This window comes from Camelus bactrianus, chromosome 16 (genome assembly GCF_048773025.1).
Source record: "Camelus bactrianus isolate YW-2024 breed Bactrian camel chromosome 16, ASM4877302v1, whole genome shotgun sequence".
Lineage (NCBI taxonomy): Eukaryota > Metazoa > Chordata > Mammalia > Artiodactyla > Camelidae > Camelus > Camelus bactrianus.
The window spans coordinates 13,103,346-13,122,711 of NC_133554.1; the positions used below are offsets into that span (position 1 = coordinate 13,103,346).

The 19,366-nt window shown below is 35.0% G+C and overlaps 1 protein-coding gene across 2 annotated transcripts in view; it reads right to left on the reverse strand.

Moving 5' to 3' along the window:
• The window catches only part of USP32 (ubiquitin specific peptidase 32), a 167,618-nt gene that overhangs the window by 114,370 nt on the left and 33,882 nt on the right, over positions 1 to 19,366 (reverse strand). For both annotated transcript variants that reach the window (XM_074342650.1, XM_074342651.1), the window contains exon 2: positions 9,803 to 9,930. In XM_074342650.1, the coding sequence (XP_074198751.1) occupies positions 9,803 to 9,930 (128 nt within the window). The remainder of the gene's footprint in view (positions 1 to 9,802; positions 9,931 to 19,366) is intronic.

The window sequence follows — 19,366 nt, forward strand, 5'->3', positions numbered from 1 at the left end:
CTAGAAAAAAACAAAAAAATTGAGTAAGAAAGAAAACTAAATCATAGTATACCATGTTGCAGAGAATACTTACATAGTCATAATACTGTAAGTAACAAATACTGATTTAACCAAAAACTATGATATAATTGCATTGGGCAGATGTGGAGGGGAATGTTTAAGAATGCTAAATATCTTCTGTAATTGGAAAGCAAAGGATAAAATCTAAAATTAAGGAAGAAATATCAGTAAAAAACAGTATTTAGAAAATGGAGGTATATACAAAAAACTATTAGAAGGAAAGTGGTTGCCTCTGGAACTGGGATGAGATTGAGGTAGGTGGGGACAAAGATTCTTGTTTTTCACTCTCTCTGATTCTGCTTTAACTATGTACACATATCAGTTTGACAAAAATAATAATTTTAACACTGTTTTTGCAAAACAAGTAACTCGTTGCTGCTGGGGAGGGTCTCTAGACTAATGGGGGTAAAATGGAGAAGTCTTACTTTTCACTTAAAACTGCTGTAGTTTTAAATAACGTGCCATAAGTACACATTACCTATTTCTTTTAAATCACTTGATAAATAATAGTTCACAGGATTATAAAACATGAAATACAGAGCAATTAAGTACAAAACAGCACTAATTCTATTTAAATAACATAACTAAAATATTTATTGCATACATTTTAAAAAGGCAATTTTACTAAATAAAATTTACATCTTTATAGGAATAACTAGTCTCCACAACCTTGTCCAATCCATTTAAACATATTCCTGTTGCTACTTACCCTAGATCATAATACAGCTTGTAATGATATAGTTTGTGACAGAAACTGTTAGCTATCTACACAATATCCATTTTTCTCTTCTTCCTTAGTAAAAGAACCCCATTTTTTCCAAGATACGTATATACCTGTTCAAACTTACATACATTTTTTACATTTTCTAGAGGCTCTGGCAACTGGGGACAGCCAACGAGAAATAACTGAAAGTCAGTGGGAAAAGACTCATCAAATGGGACCTGGGTCCCTAATGACAAAGTGCAGCTGCCATTCAATTCCTAGCTTTGAGATTCTTTTACATGAAACAAAAACAAAACTAATACATTTAGTCACTGTGGGTTTTAGGTGGGAGAGAGTAGTGATGTGTTTCCCACTGATATATAGATCAATAATAAATCGAAGCCTGCATTTCAGACCATCTGCCCTTGCAACTTGATTTGGAGTCCATATTTGACACCATGGTTTATTTTCTCATTCTGTTGGGACTTAATACTTGTGGTTAGTCACATGGAATTCTTGGACCTCAGTATGAGATACTTTGTAAGATGCCTCTCTTTGAAATTCCCCTAGAAAATCATCAAAGAAAAGTTCATGCATAGCGTAGAGAATAGTCTTTAAGTCCTATATTCCCAAACAGCCTTACCAAGTTTCATGAAAATAAGTCTGGTTATTTTCACAGGATGTTCTAAGAGACAGAAATTAATTTTGTTTACATAAATTGCTATCCTGTCAACATTATTGTTAAAAAATAAATTGTTGAATTTATTGTTAAAGGGAAAATATTAAATACTATTTTCAGAAAAAAACTAAAACATGTTAGTTGCTCCATATTCTTAGTATATTTCATTAATATCTGCCTTACAATTCATTTTTTTTACATAAGAATTATCCTAGGCCTATGTCAGGTATATATATCCCACAGAAATGTTGACATTTTATGCCTGTCATGAACCTATGCCATAAAATGTTTAGATAAGTCAGAAAGTAAGTTACTAATACTCTTCCTAAATTTAGAGAATATAATACTCATTACTTCTCTCTCTTCCTCAAGTCCAAAAGCAAAAGAGCTTTGCCTAAACAAAATATCCAGAATACCTCTGTACTTTCTTATTTATATCTGACAGACTGTTGGACCAATAAGCTAATCCCAGGACTGACTGGACAAGCCAGACTATTACCACTGTCTTAGGTGACTTTCTGTTGCCACCACACCGGATAGCAAGTCCTGAGATTCAATCTGTACCCTCTTTTCTCATCTCTGAAGATACCTTGTCTGCTTAAGTCTATCCAAAGACACAACTACAAGAGAGATCAGAGCACAAACTACAGCGTCACTAGACATCAGTGAGGTAAATTATTGGTACACCCTCTCAATTAGCTTGTCATTGGCTTAACATAATTAAATAATTTCTTTGAAGTTCTGGGTTGCAACTTCCCTTCCACTCACTAGCTTCCTTCAGAGCAATTATTTGTCCCTTTCTTATAGCTGATCTATTCCTATCCCAAGGAAGAAACTGAATTCTCCTTAAACCCACTGATGCTTGAACAAAGAAGCCTGTTTAGGTTTCAGGTTCAACTACTAGGTTTCAAGTCAAAATTGTTCTCCTTGGAGTTAGCATCCCTGAGTTCTGCCTATGGAGATTGCCTGGCTAGCTTTTTCCTTTGCTGTTCCAACTTTAATTCATGATCCTAAGGTTGGATGCCTGGCCTCACACGTTTCCCTGTACCTATACATCTCTTGGAAGATAACTATCCTGGATGCTCTATGATTAATGATCTCATTCTGGAATCTCGTTGCTTTAACTTTTATTTTCTAGAAGCTTAATTTAACCTGCAAGTTTAAATCAGAAGAAAAAAGGCAGCCTAACCTGGCCCATCTCCTTCTTCCCTCCAATCCAGGCAGATTTCAAAGTCAAGAGTAGAGCATCACAATTTAACTGCACTTCAAACTCTTCTAATTATAGTCAATCTGGTCAAAAGTAAATAAGTAAACCTAATTACCTCCCCCCCACAAAAAGATCAAAAAAAATAAAGAAGAAAAAAATTTACAATTTCTATAGACAAACTCAGCAAAATTTTATCAGCTAAATTTTGGCAGAGATTTTTAACATTCTCAGTTATAAATTAAATCAACCTATTTTACCTTATAATACCAATTAAGGAATATGCTATTAGATAGAACTATCCTATCAAGACTGACTTGAACAGGATACCAATTATTTTTATTATCTACTATACCAGTCATGTCAGTAGCTCACTTAATACACCAGGGATTGAAAGTAAGTGATTATACATAAGTTATTTTCTATAAGAGTATTTTTTAGTGCCAGTATAGGTGAATAACTTCTTTGACATCTGGCGTATCACTTAGAACATTCATAATTTATGTAATATATTTGATGTAATGTTTTATAAGGAGATCACTAGTCCCATTATGCTTAATGACATGTCAGCTCTTCTACGATAAACTTTGTTTTCAACAGTTTATCAAACTGTTTAAAAACTGCTCTAGGATAAAACCTGGCAGTTAAGAACCATCAAGACAGTAATGTACATTTTTTAAATGTCCATATGTAATTTTGCAAGAAGAATGCTATATTCTGTGATTATCTTCACCTAACAGAGCCCTTGGAATCTTTTTCGTCCAGTCTTACAGAGAGAAATACTGAAAAACAATGAAATTTAAGAACTCGAACAGAAAGTCTTAAGATAAAGACTAGTGGATATTTTACAGATTCCAGTTACAGAGAAAGATTTTAAACCAGTATCCTGCTTCGTGTTCTCCTGTTAGCCATAATGCTAAGATTAGGATTTACTATAACAAATGAAAACTTTAGTTGCTTTTCTCTGGTTGATATAAACACATTATTTTAGTGTATTACAACAGTCAATGATTAACAGTATCAATAGCTAACAATCAATGACTAGCGCTGTCAAGAATGTTGTCACTCACGATGCTAGTAAATCCAACATAAAAGGATGTAAACAATAATACTGATCAACTAACAGCAAAACAAAACAAAAAAATCACAAATTATTATTCTGTGGTCAGGCAGTCTCCCTAAACCTAGACTATCTAATAAATGTATGTCCCTAGTCCCAAAGGGGCATCTAAATGCAGTATGAATAACGCAGCATACATTTACCACCACTAATGGAAAAATATCCTACTAATCAGCTGTTTGTTTTCACATGTTGAACACTGTCTGAAAACACTGTAGGTCCTATGATTGCTTTTGATTAAAATGTGCATTTTCCTCTAATTTGGAAAAGGTTATATGCTCAAAGATTGCAAAGTTAGCGAAGCTGATTTTAGGAACACAGATTCCTGGTCACTGTCCTGGTCATTCTTGGAATAGGATTTTGCAGAATATGCAATTACTTAAAAAACAAACAAACAAAAATTAATCAAAATACTAAGTTTATATTAGATGCCCAGAACTCTGAGGCACATTTTTAAAAAATCATAAAGCTTGCCCATCAAAAATGATAACTTAGTTGAGAGACAATATTTAAATGGACACAATAAATAAGCCATCATCTAATAAAATATTGTGCTACATATGCAGTACAGAGACAGGCTTTAATGTCTGTTAAGGGTTTAGGAATTGGAGGAAAAGTGTGGGCTAAAATTGCCAGAAGCAGATTTATGGAGGAAGGTGGAGTGGTATTTTCGTATGAGCCAGTCATCCAGAATTGAAATCAATCCTGGGATAGAGATTTAAGAGTTTCCAGTTGAAAGAAAGAGCTAATGAGTAGCCACTATAAATTCACCTGCCTACCATATTTTGTAAATGGTGAAAACCACTTTTAAGTGAATGTGAAAACAATAGGAAATGATTACAAATTAATACTACATGGCAATGTTTTCTTATTAGATATCTTTGGGTGAATAGGGATTAGGGAATGGGTGACACACTAAAGAAAATATAAACACTGAATTATTAAGAGTTAGTGGCCTTGGTTCAGAAAAGCCCAATTTCAAATATAACACATTTTTCCATTTACCTTGCTTGACCTTGTTTTCTTAATCCTCTCAAATTCCATTCATTTAATATTTTATTCAAATAATACATGATTATTATAAGCAAGATCAGGATTTCATCAAAATATTAATTACACTCATCTATCCTAGAAATAATGAGTCTAATAAAATCAATGCTTTGATTCTAAAAATTGTAAACTGCCATGAGTTCTTATTCCTCATCCAAAATAGCCTCTGTCTTGGAATTTATCACACCAAGTCTTCAGAGAAGGTAAAAAATGGGAGGTTAGTTCAATCCTAGATAAATCTCTCTTTTGCTTTAAAAATATATAGCTACTCTCTTCTAGAAAATAATTGAGAAATTTATGTTGCCTCCTTAATATGTTAAGGATTAAAGTTACTGTCTTTTTAGGTTTAGCATTCTTTTGCACTAAGATTCCAAAAACACCTTTTCTTGCTCTTGAAAGATATTGTTATTACTTCTACTGTAAATAAAAGCTCTGATTAACTAGAGAATAAAGTTTAAAGTTTCCATCCACAATTGGCAGCTTATACTGGTTCTATGGCTCTTCTTAGAGAGGTATCGATGTTAAAATAATGCTACTGCCTCAAAAATATTAATTTCAGAATCTCATCATGAGTAGGTGGCCCACTTCACCCAGATTTAAGGCCCAAGCTCTCTGTAGGATTTTAAGAAAGATCTCACAAGGCCATATACAGTAGAAAGGTTACTTCCTTTGATTTGCAACTAATCACTTTGTTTATAAATCCCATCATTTGACTTGATTTCCCTGCAACTAAAGAATATAGATCTCCCATTCTATGAGTCTACCTACGCACTAAAACTAAATTCAAACTTCAAAACTATCTGCCCAGATCTATACTTCCATTTTATTTAAAATGCACCATTTCTCCTTCAGCAAATAACTCCGTACTCTGCAAGGATGAAATATGCTCATAAATTCTCTCCCTTTCCCAAATACACACAAAAGCTGGTGAAATCTGTCTACTGACTTGCTTGTCTTGGAGGGGTGCCTGAAATGTGCCATAAGCTCATTTTATTTGAATGCTGAAACTGTTTCAGAACTGAGCTTAATGGGGTTCACCCATCCTTTGAAATTATTGTATGAAAAACTATAAAGATTTACTTTTGTAAGAAAACACCAGAGATTAATTAAAGACAGAAGGACTCAGTTACTTATAATACTTTAAAACTTACATAGTATGTTATATGTATTAATCAATATTTACTTGCTAATAATACTCCTTTCTCATTTATTTTATTTTTCCAGTAGAAGTGTGTGTGTCTGTGTGTGTGTGTGTGTGTGTGTGTGTGTGTGTGTGTGTGTAGTCAGTTTACAATGTTGCGTCAATTTCTGGTGTACAGCCTCCTTCTCACTTAAAATAAGCCAACTCAATGAATAACAGGGCAAAAGAAGTTCACCATTATTACTAAAAGCATTTATAAATTTTCTATTTGTGTTTAATACTGTTCTAGAGTTTACATAAAAGTGTTAACTACAATGAAACTGAAATTTGAAACTATCATTGTGGATTTTACAATTTAAAATTAAGATCATTCTTGCAAAATAATTACTTTAATTATTCAAGCCAGTAATGACTCTTAACAAATAGTCCAAAGGACAGAGACTCTTGAAACAATTTTGAGTGAAATGAAATTTATGAAATAGTCACATAAAACTGATGCTGCAGGGAGTTCCACTTCCACCTTAGATGTAGAAAGCCTGAAAGAGTGTCGCTCCTAACCTAAGAACAAGAAAAAGCAATTGAACTATCATATTACACTTCTCGATCCTATCAGAGAGCTGAGATAATAGGGCAACCTGTGTCTGACATTCCAAGAAAGACAGGTTCCTCCAAAACAACAGTAGGAAGATGCAGCTATTATGCACGTGAGTAAGAAAAAAAATCAGCTAAAATTTTAACAAAGTGTCACTAATCTATTTCCTGTCTCCATAGATTGGGTTATCATTGCCATTACATACAAATGGAACCAAAAAATATGTGGTCTTTTGTGTTTGGCTTCTTTGACTTGGAATGTTTTGAAGGTTTATCCATGCACATATCAGAAAAGTTAATTCCTTTTTTATTAACGATATTCCATTGTATGGATGTACCATATTTTGTTCTGTTGATGGACTTTTGACCTGTACTCTGAAAATTACAAAACATCACTGAAAGAAGTCAAAAATTGAAATAAATGGGAAAAGGGGTGGGAAGGGATAAATTGGGAGTTGGAGATTTACAAGTATTAACTACTATATACAAAATAAATAAAAAAAGAATTTCTGTATAGCATAGGAAACTATATTCAATATCCTATAGTAACCTATAATGAAAAAGAATGTGAAAACAAAAATATGTATGACTGCAACACTATGCTGGACACCAGAAATGACACATTGTAACTGACTGTACTTCAGTTAGATAGATAGATAGATAGATAGATAGATAGATAGATAGGAAGAAAGAAACAAACAAACAAACAAAGGCATTCTAATTTTGTGAATTGGAAGACTTAAATATTGTTAAAATGGCAATACTCCCAAATCAATCTACTAATTCAATATGATCCTTATCAAAACCTCAGCTGCCTCTCTTGCAGAAATTGAAAAGCTGATCCTAAAATTCATACGTAAATGCAAGGGACCCAGAATAGACACATAACTTGAAAAAGAAAGCTGGAGAAATGACACTTCATGATTTCAAAACTTATTACAAAACAAGAGTAATCAAAACAATGTGATTCTGATACAAGGACAGACACAGAAATCAACAGAACAGAATTGAGAACCTAGAAATAAAACCTTATGCTTATGGTCAATCAATTGACTTTTAACAAGAGTGAGAAGACAATTCAATGGGAAAGAATAATCTTTTCAACAAACAGGGATAGGACTGCAGAGAACTAACCTAACTCCATGTTGAATCTGTTCCTTTAGCTCTAACCTTTGTGCTCTGCTGCCTGTGCTTAGTCATGCTGGCTCTGCACCTTTTGTAAAAGAATGCTGCCTATAGCCCTAAATATACAGGACAGCCCATTCTCAAGACTCTGACCTTTAAAGGTATAACACTTTTCCACTCATATAGAGATAAAAAGACAGAATAACATTTGTCTTGTTGGAGGTTTATAGGAACATTGTGACCAGATTTATGTGGAAAGCTGCAAGAACAAAGGGTTCTGACACCAAGAAGTCTGTAACAACAAGCCACACCTCTTCCCCTTCTAGTACTAAAGAAGCCTGAATTCTAACTCAGGATCTTTAGGACACCAGTCCACCATCTTCTTGGTCTCCTGGCTTTCCAAACAAAGGCTCTATTCCTTGCCCCAACAACTCATCTCTCAATTTACTGGGTCTGTCATGCAGAGAGCAGTATGAGCTTGGACTCAGTAATAGGACAGCTGGAGAACTATTTCCAAAAGAATAAAGTTGGACTCATCACACCATACAGAAAAACTAGCACAAAATGGGTGGCATTCAAATGTAAGAGCTAAAATTCTTAGAGGGAAATTTGTGACCTTGGGTTAGACAAAGGTTTCCTAAACACAACACCAGAAGCACAAGCAATAAAAGGGAAAACAGGTAAACTGGACTTTATCAAAATTTTAAAGTTTTGTGTTTCACCATCAAGAGAGTAAAAAGATAGCTAAAGAATGGGAGAATATACTCGCAAATCATGTATCTTGTAAGCGGCTTGTATCTAGAACATATAAAGAACTCTTACAACTCAAGAATAAAAAGACAAACAACTCAGTTAAAAAATGGACAAGAAACTGAATGGTTATCCGTTCACAGGTGTGCAGACATACACATGTAAATCTTTATACATGATCCAAAGAGATAAGTATATTCTGACCTAAGTTTTCTTAGCACTATGAATTACTCTGAGTCTGACAGTTTTGGCTTTAAGGAAGAGGCTGAGGGGAAAGAAAGGCTGAAGTTAGTATATATTTGAATTTGGAAGCATCCTGTATTAATTACTATGGATTCAGTTTAAACCCCTTTCTCTAATTGGCAACTTAGATTATCTCATTAAATTGCTAGGTATATCCTAAAATGAAAAATTCTAAATTCCAAATTTTATATTATATTAGTATTTAAGACAAATTGATTAAAAGAAAATGGGAAGATAAATTCATACTGAAAAAGACAACCCAATAAATAGTATCAGGAAAAAAATAATCTTGTCATAAATCCAAAATAATGGCAGAACAAGAAAGTACATAATTTTACACAAGAATACATATTCCAGAATTAATGCGTCATATACTCCCACCAAAAAAAAGATTAAAACACACCAAAAAAGCAATAAATTTACTTTCTATATTATGTAAACCACAAAGTTCAAAAGCATACAGAACAGGTTAGAAACACTGTCACTAACTAGAAATGGTGAATTAAGGTTTTATGTAATACACCAAGCTTAAAGTTCTTGTAATTTTTGCCATTTTATTAATTTTATTCTCATTTCACCTTTAGAATGACATAACACATACCTGTGTATATACCTATAAAACAGTGAAATTCATGTTAGAAAGGGGATATTTATATCAGTTTAGGTCATTTTATCTCCACCAAAAAATTTTAGTAGAATTCAAATAAGCCTTCACAAGTTCTAATAAGCTAGTGTTTCATATACGATACTTAATTTTACAGAATTAATTAGGTTTTACAATATGGGGAGGTTTTTAAACACAAAACTTATTAAAAAAAAAAAATACTCCCAACATAAAAATTCTATGTCAGAGTGACAAAGTCTGCAAGACTAAGAAGCCAGCCATATACATGGTCCCATGATTATAATCATGGCTGTTAGAGTTCAGTGCATAAGAAGGAGAATTGCAACTCTACAATACTCCCATTTGGCCTCCAAGAACACAGCCATATTGACATCTAAAACAAGATCTGTTCACCTACTCAGCAGGAAAAGTAACTGGAGGGAAGATTAAATCTGTCAAGACCAGGAGAGCCCTCAAGAATTCAAGCTGGTGGATAACTACCTCAAAGGAAAACCTAGAACGTAAAGATTACCTCAGCAACTTTCGGAGGCACTCCATCCCCAAGCACTTCCCTGATGAAGCAGTGCTGGCCCATGTAATACGAGAGTCCGCAGGTCCTCTTGAAGGCATCTTTCAGTCGTTTCAGCTCTACATCTGTAACTGCAATTCAGAAATAGGAGACGGGTAAGACACTGGAGGAGAAAAATCATCTCTCAAAATCTTTACATTTTTTTTAACCCAGTTCCTAATAAAAACTGGCAAATATTACCTCTCTTTCCAAGTAAATAAAACAAACCCAAAGATATTGCCGTAATTCTCTATTTTCAAATCTAACCTAGAAAATAAATATGAAAATTCTTGACTCACTATCTTCAAATGACAGAACATTAATTTATGGATACAAATTTTAGGCAAGGGCAAGGAAGAGGTAACAAGTATTTCACATTAGCGGGTAAGCTAAATGGCATTAGACTTTGGCATTAATATGTTTTTAGCAACAATTAACTCATTTCATCCAGGATAAAAATTGTATTATTTGTACTCTCTGAGCATGTATCTATGTATGTAGAAGACAGCCCTCAAGTTTAGGGTAGATTGCATCATCATCTACAAAGAAAGTAACCTATAAATAAACAGATGATTCTAATAACCTATAATTTTTAGATACCCACTATCAAAAAATTACTAAGCCATTACTTTATATTTTTGGCATTGAAGACTTTTTTTTCCACTAAATAAAACAATCTCTGCCTACAAGGACAGAAAAAGTAAATATTCTTTAGTATTATGGGGTCAGTAAAATGGTCACAACAGAGGCACAGAAATGGTACCTTTAGCCCATGCCAGAAGATAAGACTTCTGTACAAAAAAGATGATTACATAAAATTTTAAAGGCTAACCCAAGCCAAAGGGACAAGGGCATGCCAGGCAGAGATAATAGTTTATTTCAAAGTACAATGATGTACCAAGCGTATGGAGACTTGTATGTCACTGGGACAAAATGAACAAAGCAAGGAGCAGGAAACGATAAACCTAAGGCAGTCACTGATCAAGTAATAGAGGTTCTATTCTGTCATAATAAGGAAGAGATTCAGTCAGATACAATTCAAATAAAAACTACAGGCAGATAGGAAAACAGACAGATAAAATTCAGATAGTTAATCAGTTTTGCAGAGAAAGGAACCAACCTGGAAGCAAAAAGTAGACTGGTATGAGAAGAAGAAAAGAAGGAGCTAAATCTGGGAAATACTAGAAGGAAAATTTGGTAGAACCTGAAGCTTGACTAAAAGTAGAAGCAATCTAGAATAACACTCAGGATTCCATCCTGGGAAACCTGAAGGATGGTATTAGCATGTAGAAAGGGAAAGTAAGAAAAAGAGTAAGTGAGGAAGAAAAAATAATAAATTCTGGTAAGGACGTATTGAATATGATGAACCTTGGGGAGAGTCATTGGGTTTTGAGTGTAAAGCTTAGGAGGGCATTGATGAAAGGCATCAGCATACAGGTGGCAATTAAAGTCACGAATGAATAAAAAGCACAATGACACAGAGACACAACTGAAAGAAACCAATGCTCACAGTACCTGCAGAGAAAGAAAGAAAAAAGAAAACCCTAAAGAAGACTGACGAGGAATAGTTAGAACAGGAAAAACCACACAGCGTAGTCTCCAAAGGACAGGAAGAAGGGGCTGGTCTACAGTCGCAAGTAAGGCAGAAAGGGCCAGCAAGATAAAGACTGAAGAGGGCCTGGCGCACAGATTATCACCCAATAAAAGTCTGTGGCAGGGAGGGAAAGTTCATGGGTTCAACAACCTGTAAGGCAATGATAAAACATAAGTAAGAAGTAGTACTTGAATAAGTAGCTAGAAAAAAGAATGAATACTAGATGCTTAATTCATTAAAAATTGAACTCATAACATTAACCCCAATTAACTGATTTTTTTTCCTTTTTAGAATGCAAAAGTAAAAAACAGAACAAAGCCTTGTTTCATATATTACAGTAACAGAGAAGAAATTAGTTCAGGTACTGGAGTATCTATTTCTTTAAGATGCATAATTTTCATCAATGGCTTTACTAACAAATAAGGATGCTCATAGTCTAGTGGAGGAGACAAGAGAAATCAATCATTGTGATATAAAATGATAATCTCATACACTGTTGGTTACAGATATTTGAAGGACTGTTCAGTAATATGTTAAAAAAATAGCAACTTGACTAGTGAATTTATTCATTTATAACATGAGAAAATATAAATTTTTTAAAGCATTTTAAAAGCAGGCATCCATCAGCAGAGGACAGATTGAATAAGTTATTATACATGCACAAAATAGACTATCATACACTGAAATATTGCCAGAGATCTTTACTGAAAATAAACAGTATTTTTATTCAAAATAATCAGTACAACAATTAGTTCATCTGTGGACAAGAAATACATAAAAGTGTTCATTATACAAGTAAAACTTTGAAAACTCAAAAAATAAAAATTTAGACAAGATGGAAAATAAAACAGAATCAAGCCTAGTAAAATTTTAAGGTAGGAAAATATATTATTAATGCAGTTATTTTAGTTTTAGAAAGAAAAACAATTTCATTAGAAAAGAAAACTGAACACGTTTTTTTTTTTTCTGTCTCTCTAGAGACTTCACTAAAATTACAGCAAGAATAAAAAAATATATAAACTCATGAGGACAAAGGGAATAGGAGAAGAAATAACTGAGGACTTAAGAGGCAGTCATTTTTTCTGGTCAACATTAGTGTCTGGAGGAGTGGTGACTGACCTAAGCAGACAAAAGAAAATTAAAACCTAAGCACTAGCAGCTGAGAAACGTGAACAAGAAAGTAAACTAATTTACTCTGTCCAGAGCACCCAAAAAAAGGCTCAGGAATTCACTGTATCAATTACCAGCAAGGGTGGGGGGAGTAGGATTGAAGAGACATTGGTTGAAAGTCTATGTGAAGAGTGCTTAGACTCTTGAGTCCACAGTAGCACAATGCAGTCAGGCACCAACCTACCAACTGCCCACATAACCAACACTTGTAAATGTAGATATATATCAAAAACCAGAGGTACATTCTCTGGAGAAAGCGAGCTAGAAAGGCTCCATACACGGTAACACCAGATTTAGCTGAGAGCTACAGGAAGGACAACGAGGTATGAAAAAGGTGAAGACGGCGTGAGTATTTGCATCTAGCTGAACTTTGTTGCCCTACTTGGACATATATATCACCTGGGCAGAATAAATGAGGATTCTTCTCTAAACAAAGCAAATGATCCTAGAATAAAGACCTACTGTTACTGACATGGGGTGAGGGGAGCGTCTCCATTCCATGTTTAGAAATGGTTGGGTTCCAAACTAATTACCCAACAGGAAAATCCACAAGTCAACAAATGATATATTCAAACATGTGAGTCTTCCAATCAATCTTTTAATGTATCACTTTTTAAAAGGCAGTTTGGCAGTTATTAAAACTATTCTGCAAAAAAAATGAAGAAACTACCAATTCATGCAACAACATAAATGAATCTCAAAAACCATGCTGAGTAAAAGAAGCCAGACATAAAAGAACATATATCATATGACCACATTATATGAAAGTCTTAAAGAGGCAAAACTAGCTATGGTGACAAAGACAGTGGTTGACAGGCGGTGGAGTGGGGAGAACTGGCTAGAACTGTAGAGAACAGACACTGCAAAGAGACGAGGAGGGAACTCTTCTGAGGTGATGGAAATGTTTTATACATTTGACTGGGGTGGTGGCTACATAAATGAATACATTCATCAAAAGTTATTAAACTGTATACCTAAAATTTGAGCATTTTATATGTAAATTATGTATCAATAGAGTAGACCTTAAAAAAATGAATGGTCAAGGAACACCAAATATTGAGGAAGACTCCAACAAGAAAGGCACCAAAACAAACCAACAGGGGAACAAGGATGAACAGAAATAATGAAGAAAGAAGAAAAAATATTAAAACCACCAAATATTCTTGGAGAAGGATAAAAAGAAAATTACATCTAAATAAGAACAGAGTACTATAAAAATATAACAAGGAGAAAGTAGAAACAATATCTTGTACCTTTTCCTAGCAAGCTACAGGAGAATGTCCTACAACACAATGAGGGGGTAAACAAAGGAAAGAAAAGGGATCCAGGAAACACTGAGTGCTGCATCAGAGAGGTACAGGGAATTTCCAGGATGATCATGATACAATATTCCAGGAGGACAGCTATGCAGTAAGCCTAGAGAACAAGACCAGATTAGAAATGAAGGACTTCAGAATAAAAAAAGGAAAGCACAACAGTAAACTAATACGTCTGACCACAATGGGAACAGCTTAAAGAGGTATTTCACCTTCAAAAAATAAATGTCAAGGACTGGTTTTACTTTAGGTTTTTCTTAATCTAAGGAAGTGTAGAAATGTTTCAAGTACATCTACAACACTGTCATGAGAGTTCAACCAACCAGAATCTTACTGAAAACCACAGAAACAGAATTAAAATTTTTCCTCAAACAGGAAGTAAACGTGAACAAAAGACCAAGGAACACTCAAGGCAAAGAACAAAGGGAGAAAGTTTTCTTTTCTCACATCAAAACAGATTTTCAAGGGAATTTAACACAAATCTCTCCCAACAAAAAGCCGTGGTGATTTCAAGACATCTCAGTTTTTTAAATATTCAAGTATAATTAGCAACTCACGATCAAATACCAAGATCTGGTAAGAAAAAGTACTTGATAATCAATGATTATATTACAAAAGTAAAAGCGATTACACAGAAAGGGCAGATAGTGAAACAGATAAAATAAAGATTATGGTGATCACCAGTGAAAAAGAATTCTTCCAGTAAGATCCTGCTGAAATACAACCAATCAGTCAATCATCAGTTAATTCATTAAAGGCTACTAGATCCTTTACTTATGCCCAAACTCTGTGCTAGGCCATGAGGAACACAAAAAAAGTAAGACACCCAATTCTGCCTTCAAGGAACTCACAGCAAAGAGACAGACTCGTGAATAAACAGTAACAACACAGTAAATATAAAAGACATAGTTGTGCAAAAAGGAAGACACCTTAAAAGGAGGGATCGAATGCTCTAGAACTACATTACTAAGCACAACTTTGAGCAAAACAGCTAGCTGCACCTAGTGATTATTTGCATATATACTTTCTGTAAAGGTCTCACTGTGAATTCTTACATTTGATCACTGATAGCATGACATTCTCAAGATCTATTTCACCTATAATAAACCTAATATAGCAACTTATCAACATAAACAACCTAATCACCAGTTATAATGTTTTTAAGAGAAAACTGTAGCCTTCTGAGCTAAGTACGACTTACAGGTTACATCAGCTGATAAAACTGCGACTAACATGGCTGGGTGTGAGTTAACTGTAATGTGAAGGAGAGCAGATAACTTTAGGAATTCCCCATGTGACTTAAGGCCCTCAACCTCCTCATCTGGATGGAAGAATGAACAGCCCTCAGACACAGACAATGGTGCTAGCTATGAATTTGTGCTTCCTGGACACCCTCTCATCCAAGACTTTCCCATCCTCTCTCATCACTTGGTTTTCTGAGCACAGTGAAGGCAACTGTGTACCCTGGTGAACTAAGGGAGGACACTGAATTCACTCCAGGCAGCCTATGTCCTGCTGAAGGACTACATAATCAGGGCAGTGGGCGCTGACCTGTGCTTCTTTAGTACTCTCCACTATTTCTGAACCACATTCCATCTGAGCCTTTATCTCACTATCAATAAATATTGGCCAAATAAATAAAAATACATGTGTAATTCCAACTGAAAAAGCCAGAAACATAAGGCATCTCCCTTACACCTGACTATTCTCAGACCTGACATTGGGAAGAAAAGCTGTATGAATAAAAATATTCTGTAGCTCCTTTGCTCTGGAACACAAATTCAAGCATAAAAGGAATTACTGGAGTTAGTAAAGACTGATGATGCAAAGTTCAAAAATGGAATACAGGGACCAGGAGGGTAATATAAATGATGAAGTGGGCCAGGTGGGGCCTGTGGAACCTGAGAGCATATATCCCATTTCCCATCTGCAGCATGAAGCTGCTACAAAGTTCAAGGTATTTGCTGCAAAGTGGCAATGAGGAAACCAAGAATATACATTTTTTCCTAAAATAGCTCTACCTAAAAATTGTTAGTCGCAAATTTTTTTTTTATTGTAAACAACAGGCAGTCTTAATATGGCCCACTATCTGCCAAGTTTGGCAACCTCTGGCTGAATGGTTAAAGGTACAAACAAAACATATGTATGTTCAAATCCAACATTGCCACTTACTAATATGTATTTTATATATGTATAAAAAACATATATGTATATAATGGTTTAACAAACACAGGGAAATAATGGATGCCTAATAATGATAGTCTGGGAGGAGCGGGTTTCTAGCAATAGTGAGGATGTCCCCTGTTCACTTTCCATTCCTAACTCTGGAGGAAAGTTGTGAAAATAAGGACTGGAGAAAGAAGGTAAAAGTCAAACAAACAAAAACAAGTTTTTCTGCCCCCATCCTCTTTCCTCCTTACCGACTAATATCATCCCAGCAGACCCAGCTGCCACCTAACACTGGAACGAAGGGAAGGAAAAGAGAGAGAGTGAGCAGAAGGGGAAGAGAAATACCAAGAGGAAGGCAATTTCTGCAGGTATGACAGACAAGCAAGTATTGCCATTAACTGTAAAGACCATACCCAAGTCAACATACAAGTCATCCCTCGGTATCCTCAGAGGACTGGTGCCAGGACACCCTCCCACCTTCCCATCCAGGATACCAAAATCCACAGATGCTCAAGTCCCTTATATAAAATGGTGTAGTATCTACATATAACCTACAAAAGTCCTCCTGTATACTTCAGATCATCTCCATACTCCTTATAATACCTAATACAGTGTAAATGCTATATAAATAGTTGTCTGTGCCTAGCAGGCATGGCAAATTGAAGCTTTGCTTTTTGGAACTTTCTGGAATTTTCCCCCCAAATATTTTCAACCCACAGTTGGTTGAAACCACAGACGCGGACCCTGTTGACATGGACGGCCAACTGTGTTACATTTGAGCACGAGTGCTGTCCTACTCAAAGCCAGGCGAGTCACATAACTATGACTATTCATAAACACTTAAAGAGGACATTAACATTCCGTAAAATTATAAACAAAATAAAACCTTTGTAAAACAAATTTTGCTATCAATATCACATAAAAGAAGCAAGACAGGAGCCATGTGATCTTAATAGGTCAACCTGGTAATTTTGCTGCAGGCACTGGCTATACAGGTTGGGCTAAATGATATTCACTGAGAACATGGGCACATTCATTTGCTATTATTTATTATACTTATCTATAAAGGATCTCAATTATAGTTGAACTAAAGCCACATTTTATAAAGACTACTTTGTACCAGATTAAAGAACGGAGTTTATATTCTACTTAACCCATAGATCGAGCACAAGACTTGTTTAAAATTCATTAAATCCAAGACTTCTCTAGACAGCATTTTTAAACTTATTTTTAAAAATACAGACAAGAGCAGAAAAACCTTTCACAGTTGTTTGTCTAGCAGTTTCTAGTTATACGGTAATCCAAGCTTATTCTGAACGGCCCTTACAACTACATGAAATATCATGAAAACTGAAAAGAACTATATAGTCACTTAATTATATACGGGTATCTCCCACTTTTTTAAAGTTCACTTTATGTCACTTTGCTTTTATGAGAAATCCACTTTAGCACCTGCTTTTCCCAACTGAACAAAATCCAAAGAGGATTTCCATTTTTACGAAAAGAAAGTGAAAACAGCTTTCAGCATTTGCTTTGCAGACATCTGTCTATTACAGAGACGTAATGCACTCCAAGCAGCAAGAGTGGCACCGCCAAGCTCCTTCCCCAGGAGCTACAACAGCATCTCAGCATCAAACCGCCATAGCTCTGAACCGTGTCTGACTACCTGTGCTTTATCTCAATTTATTTTGTACATTGCTAGCATGATGTGTCCTCGGGTAACTGTCTCTTCACTTTATGCCATTTCAGCTCACAAAAAATTTCATAGGAATGCTCTACTTTCAGATAGTGGGGGAAACCCGTATGTAATAATAGGCAGTAGTGTGTTGGGTGCTATGGGGGGTTACAAAAACAAACTATGGCCCTTGGATTTAAAAGCTTAAAAACTGTCAACAAATATTTGAGTGTTCATTACAGGCCAGGCAGTCACTGTGTTTTATCTTCATTCCTTTAGTTCTTAATCCTGAAATCACCTGAGGATCATTTAAAGAAGTCTGATGCCCAGGCTCCATCTCAAACCAATAAATCAGAGTCTCTGGAAGTAGTACCTAGAGATTCAAATGTTTGCTAAATAAATGAATACATAAGTAACATGCTAATAACACAAAAGTATTATGTAATAAATGGCTTAAGGGGTATAAACAAATGCTATCAGAGTACAGAAAAAAAGATAACGGGAAGAATCAAAAGTTTCATGAAAGGGGGGCAGTTCTCATGCTAGAAAATCAAGAATGAGTACAAGACAGGGAGACATGAACATGTCAAGTATCAGAAAGGGAATGAGCAATGGCACAGAGGTCAGAAGATGTTAGGGAATTTAGAGGACAGTTTGAGAGGCTGGAATGTAAAATGTAGGGATTACAAGAGAGAAAAGTATGGAAAGAGAAGTGGAAGGAATATCTAGGGTAATACATGTTAATGAGTTTTTACTTTTTCAGGAGTTATTCTGGTGAGAGTGTGAAAGAAGTAATAATAAGGTGTAAGATTTTTAAATTGGGAATGAAAATCTGGAAGCTAATGAAAAACTAAATCTGATCTAAGACAACTATTAAGTGCTCAGTGTTCATATAAACACATGGTCCACACTGAAAAAGTTTACAACTTGAAAAAGAAAGCCAGAGAAACATACATGAGCCCTCATACAAACCCACACCTCATTTAATTTCATTTTCTGATATAACAGAGAAGAAAAAAGAAGGGCCACTGGCCTTGGTTTGAACTCTCCAGCATTATGGAAAAATATTTACCAAAATGCCCAGCATCTGCTTCCTGGATGCAGAAAACAAAGAGAATGAGACTGAGGAAAGGAAGGCAAATAGAATAAGAAAGTTAACAAAGCAAAAACAGAAAGATTAGAGAAAAAATATTAGACAAAGAGGCAAAGGAAATCAACATACATTTCACCAGTATTCCAAATTTTAGAAGCTGAAATAACAAGACTGTCACTTTTACTGTGTCATAAACCTGCCCAGATTCAAAAGGAGCAAACCACAGGTTCCACATCTCATGGGAGAAGTAAGCGTCAAAGTCACATTGTAAGCACCTTGTGGGACGGGAGATATCGTCATAACTATCTTTTGAAAATATAATCTACCATATATATACAAGAATACTACATATTACATTTGTACTGGGTTTCCTTTTTCCTGTAGGCACCTGAAGAATTCTACATCTTATTCTACTCTTAAATATTTACAAATCTCTGCAAGGTAAGTTAGATGTGTAACTTTCTCCAGTAGTGTAAGTACTGGAGAAAACGGTACTTCAGCAAAAAGTGTT